This window comes from Penaeus monodon, chromosome 13, assembly GCF_015228065.2.
Source record: "Penaeus monodon isolate SGIC_2016 chromosome 13, NSTDA_Pmon_1, whole genome shotgun sequence".
Taxonomy (NCBI): domain Eukaryota; kingdom Metazoa; phylum Arthropoda; class Malacostraca; order Decapoda; family Penaeidae; genus Penaeus; species Penaeus monodon.
In genome coordinates, this window is record NC_051398.1 from 50,354,141 (window position 1) to 50,361,687 (window position 7,547).

Here is a 7,547-nt window from a genome sequence, read left to right on the forward strand (position 1 = left end):
TTGTGAAAAACAAAGAAGATATTTTACATGTCATAGATGATTATATGAGTATGAGATTAATACTGTGACAGAAGAAGAGTTTTTGGATATTGTTTGAAGAACATCAGTGAGGTTCTATCTTGGATGTACACTGGGAGTGTGTTCCAATATTTATATTTTCGAATTACGAATTGCATCGTTCGTGTGATCATTTTTCCTTTGGCCGGATATCATACGAATGGTCCATTTTTGTGTGATGTAGAGACTTGCTCACTCTCTTGCTAGCAGAATACATGTGCTTTGGCAGTAAGTATGTTTGGAACACTGTGGAATTTATGTATACTTAAGTTTATTGGAATGATCCCATTCCCTTATGCATTGTAGATCAGCATTCGTTATTGAAATGAAAAAGGAGGATGAATTGTGTTGGACTTTCAGGTTACTGTCATCAGGGAATAAAAGGAAAATTTAAAGATTTAGTGGCATCAACAATATCATTCAGATATAAAGGAAATAGAAATGGGCCCCAAATAGATCCTTGTGAGACTTGATGAGTATTTGCTGTTCCTGGCTACCCGTGAACTGAACAAACTGTATCCTGTTACTGAGATAAGAAGCGAATCATTGCTTAGCAGTCCCTCTAAAGCCATACTTTTAAAGTCTACTCGAGAGAATGGTTTTCTCTACCGTGTCAAAGGTTTTGGATAGGACTAGACCAGTGGTTTTTAACTCCTGGGTCACCAAGACATTTTATTGGGTCGCCAAGGATATGTGCACAATTTACCCCTCAATATACCTATTCAAAATACCATCAAAGTATTAATCAAGTGCATAGAATAATTATGTCATCTAAAGTTAAGCAAATTATAGAGACAGAAAGTTTAGAATTTAGAATTTAAATTTTCAATTTATGTATTTATGTGAAAGCATAGATTCCCCATGGTCAGTCTGGACAGGTTAAGAACTACTGGTCTAGACAAACTACAATTGTAAATTTTATTCCGTCAAATGCATTATAGAAGTGATTAGTGAATGAATTAATTGCTTCTCCAGTTGAGTTTTTTTTTCTAAAACCATGCCTACATTAATTAATATCTCGTTTTCTTTGAAGAAAGTTTCTATCCAATTGTCATTTTTACTGAATTTTTTTAGACTGATAAAAGCGAACTTGGTTAGTATTATCAATGAGTCTGTGAAAACGCTTGTGGTTATTCTGAGAATAATGCGGATGTTATCATGACTAGATTTTTTTTTTTAAATGTTGACTTAATATATCAGGCCTTTCTTTGGTAGTCTGAAACGTTCGAGAGCGTTCTGTTAACGAATGGTAAAGAAAATAGAAGGACTGTCTAAGGTGTCATCTTGAGACTATTGAAATGATTATTCCAAGATTGACACTGGACTTTTGTTAAAATGCAGAATGTAAGTTATTGCTACGTCAGTGGGTCTTTGTCTCTGTGCGAAACATGTGTTAACATGAAGGGACCTGGGCAAACATGACGCAGCTGGCTGTGTGCGGGGGAGCGGAGGAACAAGCCGTGAGACGCGGTTGGGTGCTGCTCCTGTGAAGACCTCGTGTGTGCCCTTGTGACCTGATATAACTTTGTGTTGCCCTGTTATAAACTGTATCGTGCAGTGTGGCATGCTGGTTTCCCCCTGTATTGTGCCTATAGAAAAGTGTACGGGTAAATAACTTGTGTAAATAAAGGAAAGACTGTCATTTTGTGTTTACTTCGTGCCCTGCCTCGCCACTTGGCGTTTCCTCTCCTGGTGTTCTGGGACGCTGTGGTGTTCGGTGCCTCTTGGAGCTGTTCACTTCACGACCCTGTATATAACACGCCGTCTGCCTAGCCTGCCTTGTGTTGGTGGCAGAGAGACGAGGCGACCGGCGTAACATTATCTTTAATTTTTTTTTTTTTTTTTTGGATTTCCCTAATTGATTTTAAGCTTGCCATAACAATACTGCCATTTCCCATTACAAATTCCTAAAGGTAAGTGATTCCTTGATTACCTGAGACTTACCAAATGTAATGGAAGATTTAACTTACGTACTGTCTCTCTAATGAGTTTTGATTTCATTACTGATGTAGGACTTCATTCAGTTTTTTTTTAATTTGTCTATTTTATGCTTCTGTTTGTTCGTTTTAGAAATGTTTATAAGCAAAAACGTTTTTATTCTTTACAGTACAGCAAAGACTGGTATCAACATTGTCTTGTTAATTTCATGTTGATTCCAGCAGTAGATCCTACCCTGAGGAAATGTATTCTGTTTTGTTAATTACTTTAGAATTATGTAAAAAAAATATTTTATTTCACAATATCGACATGTACAAAATTCTTGTGCATATATATTGAAGACAGAAAGAGAGCGAGCGAGAGAAAAAAAACGTTAATCTAAGAAATTGCATATCTAAGGGAAAGAGAAAGAAGAAATTTCAAATGTAGTTTAGAAAGGAGTTCCATAGGAGTTGGATGGGGCAGTCGGGGCACCGTAGCCGTTGCTTGAGGTAGTGGGGGCACCGTAGCCGTTGCCGTTGCTGCCTCTGTTTCCGTTCCTTCCGTTTCCGTTGGAGCCATATCCATTGCTTCCGTTCTTGCCGTTTCCATTCCTTCCGTTGCCGTTGGAGCCATAGCCGTTGCCGTTACCGTTGGTGGGGGGTCCATAGGCGTATCCGGCGTCGGGAAGGACTACGATGAGTTCGTTGACGGAGTAGAAGCTCTCAGCTTGAGAACAGTCCACGTTGAACCACCAGTCACATACCAGATACTGCTGGTTGAAGATGGTACCATTGGGGCACAGGAACGAGTCCTGTTGGCGCGTGAGGGCGCGGTCCTGGCAGATATGGAACACCTGGCAGCCAGCTTCAGCTGCAGTGTCAGCGTAATAACCTTGCACCGCCTGGGCATCGCACGAGAAGCCGGTGTCGGGCACAGAAGCCAAGATGGGGTAGTCCTCGCCAGGAACGCCACCCCCGGGAATGTTCTCGGCCAAAGCAGCAATCTCAGGATCTACTCCATAGGCACCGTTGGGTGTGCCATAGGTGTTCCTGGGAGCTGCATAACCGTTGCTAGGAGGAGCAGGTGCTCCATAACCGTTGCCGTTTCCATTTCCATTTCCATTGAATCCATTAGTGGGTGCACCATATCCGTTGCTTGGAGGAGGAGGTGCTCCATAACCGTTACCATTTCCGTTGAATCCGTTACGGCTGTCGGCCACAACGACGCCAAGGATTGCTGTGGATATACATAAAAGCATTAATATGAAGAACGAAGGAAATTGTTCGGAAAACAAATATTCTCAGACATTCAGTAGTGTGAGGGGAGGACGCTTTATTGCATTAATATATGTATACAAAAAGTATGTATATTAACAAACCACAAAGGATGAGGGACTTCATGGTAAGGCTTAGAAGCGAGAGAGGAGGAGGGAGAGTGATGTTGAACCAACTGGCGGCCAAGTTTTATACTCGAAGGCGCTGTTCAGACTCCGCCCACCGACCTTCGTTCTGACTTAGTTTAACTGTCTGTGTGAAAAACGAGGTCGCTGCTATAGAAGAGGCATGATGTTTGGGAAATAGAAGAAACTTATATGTATGTTTGTTTTTTTATGTCTATATATACATATATATTTATATATGTATGTATACATATACATACATGCATATGTATGTAAAAATATGTATATGCATATACATTTATATTGACACACATATATATGTAAATATATGCATATGTGTGTATATGTGAGTGTGTGCAAACACAAATACATACATACATAAATGCCTCAGGATTCAGATCAATACTAATATCGTTTATTTAGCCAAAATGTTAGGAAAACAGAGTAAAAAATATATACATTAACATGTCTAACAGCATTAGCCAAACCTTTAGAGGGCGAAAAATCTCTCAGAAGTTAATTAAAATGAAAATATACAAATCATAAAAGACATTGGAATATTGCTTTCTGTACGTTGTGAAAAACACAGAAGATATTTTACATGTCATAGATGATTATATGAGTATGAGATTAATACTGTGACAGAAGAAGAGTTTTTGGATATTGTTTGAAGAACATCAGTGAGGTTCTATCTTGGATGTACACTGGGAGTGTGTTCCAATATTTATATTTTCGAATTACGAATTGCATCGTTCGTGTGATTATTTTTCCTTTGGCCGGATATCATACGAATGGTCCATTTTTGTGTGATGTAGAGACTTGCTCACTCTCTTGCTAGCAGAATACATGTGCTTTGGCAGTAAGTATGTTTGGAACACAGTGGAATTTATGTATACTTAAGTTTATTGGAATGATCTCATTCCCTTATGCATTGTAGATCAGCATTCGTTATTGAAATGAAAAAGGAGGATGAATTGTGTTGGACACTCAGGTTACTGTCATCAGGGAATAAAAGGAAAATTTAAAGATTTAGTGGCATCAACAATATCATTCAGATATAAAGGAAATAGAAATGGGCCCCAAATAGATCCTTGTGAGACTTTATGAGTATTTGCTATTCCTGGCTACCCGTGAACTGAACAAACTGTATCCTGTTACTGAGATAAGAAGCGAATCATTACTTAACAGTCCCTCTAAAACCATAATTTTTAATCTTACTCGACAGAATGGTTTGCTTTACCGTGTCAAAGGTTTTGGATAGGACAAGACCAGTGGTTTTTAACTCCTGGGTCACCAAGACATTTTAGTGGGTCGCCAAGGATATGTGCACAATTTATCTCTCAATATACCTATTCAAAATGCTATCAAGGTATTAATCAAGTGCATAGAATAACTATGTCATTTAAAACTAAGCAAATTATAGAGACAGACAATTTAGAATTTAGAATTTAAATTTTTAATTTATGTATTTATGTGAAAGCATAGGATTCCCCATGGTCAGTCTGGACAGGTTAAGAACTACTGGTCTAGACAAACTACAATTGTAAATTTTATTCCGTCAAATGTATTATAAAAGTGATTAGTGAAAGAACTAATTGCTTCTCCAGTTGTGTTTTTTTCTAAAACCATGCCTACATTAATTAATATCTCGTTTTCTTTGGAGAAAGTTTCCATCCAATTGTCATTTTTACAGAGAATTTTTTAGACTGATAAAAACGAACTTGGTTAGCAGATATCAATGAGTCTGTGAAAACGCTTGTGGTTATTCTGAGAATAATGCGGATGTTATCATGACTAGATTTTTTTTTATGTTAACTTAATGTATGAGGCCTTTGTTTGGTAGTCTGAAATCATGACTAGATTTTTATGTTGACTTAATGTATGAGGCCTTTGTTTGTTAGTCTGAAAAGTTCGAGAGCGTTCTGTTAACGAATGGTAAGGAAAATAGAAGGATCGGCCAAGGTGTCATCTTGAGACTATTGAAATGATTATTCCAGTGCTGGCAATTGCCTTTGATCCCTCAATTCCTGGCCTTCAATGTCCACTGACTGAAACTGACACTTGACTTTTGTTAAAATGTAGAATGTAAGTTATCTTTCAAGTTTTCTTTGGGGGTATTTTCCCTAATTGTTTTTAAGCTTGTCATAACAATACTGCCATTTCCCATTACAAATCCCTAAGGGTAAGTGATTCCTTGATTGCCTGAGACTTGTCAAATGTAATGGAAGATTTAACTTACATACTATCTCTCTAATAAATTTGATTTCGTTACTGATGTAGGGCTTCATTCAAAGTTTTTTTTTTTTTTTTTGTTTTGTCTATTTTATGCTTCTGTTTGTTCGTTTTAGAAATGCTTGTTTATAAGCAAAAACGTTTTTGTTCTTTGCAGTACAGCAAAAACTGGTATCAACATTGTCTTGTTAATTTCATGTTGATGCCAGCAGTAGATCCTACTTTGAGGAAATGTATTCTGGTTTGATGATTACTTTAGAATTAAGTAAAAAATATTTTATTTCACAATATCGACATGTACAAAATTCTTGTGCATATATATACTGAAGACAGAAAGAGAGCGAGCGAGAGAAGAAAAACGTTAATCTAAGAAACTGCATATCTAAGGGAAAGAGAAGGAAGAAATTTCAAATGTAGTTTAGAAAGGAGTTCCATAGGAGTTGGATGGGGCAGTAGGGGCACCGTAGCCGTTGCTTGGAGTAGTGGGGGCACCATAGCCGTTGCCGTTGCTGCCTCCGTTTCCGTTCCTTCCGTTTCCGTTGGAGCCATATCCATTGCTTCCGTTCTTGCCGTTTCCATTCCTTCGGTTGCCGTTGGAGCCATAGCCGTTACTGTTACCGTTGGTGGGGGGTCCATAGGCGTATCCGGCGTCGGGAAGGACTCCGATGAGTTCGTTGACGGAGTAGAAGCTCTCAGCTTGAGAACAGTCCACGTTGAACCACCAGTCACATACCAGGTACTGCTGGTTGAAGATGGTACCGTTGGGGCACAGGAACGAGTCCTGTTGGCGTGTGAGGGCGCGGTCCTGGCAGATATGGAACACCTGGCAGCCAGCTTCAGCTGCAGTGTCAGCGTAATAACCTTGCACCGCCTGGGCATCGCACGAGAAGCCGGTGTCAGGCACAGAAGTCAAGATGGGGTAGTCCTCGCCAGGAACGCCGCCCCCAGGAATGTTCTCGGCCAAAGCGGCAATCTCAGGATCTACTCCATAGGCACCGTTGGGTGTGCCATAGGTGTTCCTGGGAGCTGCATAACCGTTGCCAGGAGGAGCAGGTGCTCCATAACCGTTGCCGTTTCCGTTTCCATTCCCGTTGAATCCGTTGGTGGGTGCACCATATCCATTGCTGGGAGGAGGAGGTGCTCCGTAACTGTTACCGTTGCCGTTTCCATTTCCATTTCCGTTGAATCCATTAGTGGGTGCACCATATCCGTTGCTGGGTGGAGGAGGTGCTCCATAACCGTTACCATTTCCGTTGAATCCGTTACGGCTGTCGGCCACAACGACGCCAAGGATTGCTGTGGATATACATAAAAGCATTAATATGAAAAGCGAAAGAAATTGTTCGGAAAACAAATATTCTCAGACATTCAGTAGTGTGAGGGGAGGACGCTTTATTGCATTAATATATGTATACAAAAAGTATGTATATTAACAAACCACAAAGGATGAGGGACTTCATGGTAAGGCTTAGAAGCGAGAGAGGAGGAGGGAGAGTGATGTTGAACCAACTGGCGGCCAAGTTTTATACTGGAAGGCGCGGTTCAGACTCCGCCCACCGACCTTCGTTTTGACTTAGTTTAACTGTCTGTGTGAAAAACGAGGTCGCTGCTATAGAAGAGGCATGATGTTTGGGAAATAGAAGAAACTTATATGTATTTTTTTTTTTTTTTTTTTTTTTTTTAATCTGTCTATATATATATATATATATATATATATATATATATATATATATATATATATATATATATATATATACAGATAGATAGATAGATATTTGCATGTATATATATATATATATATATATATATATATATATATATATATATATATATATATATATATATATATATATATATATTTATGTGTATATATATACACGTTAGTATAGATATACACATACATACATACATACATAAATACACACACACAGATGTCTCT

The 7,547-nt window shown here is 38.8% G+C and overlaps 2 protein-coding genes across 2 annotated transcripts; both read right to left on the reverse strand.

The window, feature by feature from the left end:
• Positions 1-2,272: 2,272 nt before the first annotated feature.
• On the reverse strand, positions 2,273-3,435 carry LOC119580434 (pro-resilin-like). Its single transcript, XM_037928573.1, has 2 exons — positions 3,356-3,435; positions 2,273-3,213 (listed from the first exon to the last, which is right to left on the reverse strand). The coding sequence occupies exons 1-2, from the start codon at positions 3,375-3,377 to the stop codon at positions 2,426-2,428; spliced, it is 810 nt and encodes a 269-aa protein (XP_037784501.1). The 5' UTR covers positions 3,378-3,435; the 3' UTR covers positions 2,273-2,425.
• Positions 3,436-5,881: 2,446 nt separating this feature from the next.
• Positions 5,882-7,101, reverse strand: LOC119580431 (pro-resilin-like). Its single transcript, XM_037928570.1, has 2 exons — positions 7,047-7,101; positions 5,882-6,904 (listed from the first exon to the last, which is right to left on the reverse strand). Exons 1-2 carry the CDS (start codon positions 7,066-7,068, stop codon positions 6,027-6,029), a joined length of 900 nt encoding a protein of 299 aa, XP_037784498.1. The 5' UTR covers positions 7,069-7,101; the 3' UTR covers positions 5,882-6,026.
• Positions 7,102-7,547: the final 446 nt, after the last annotated feature.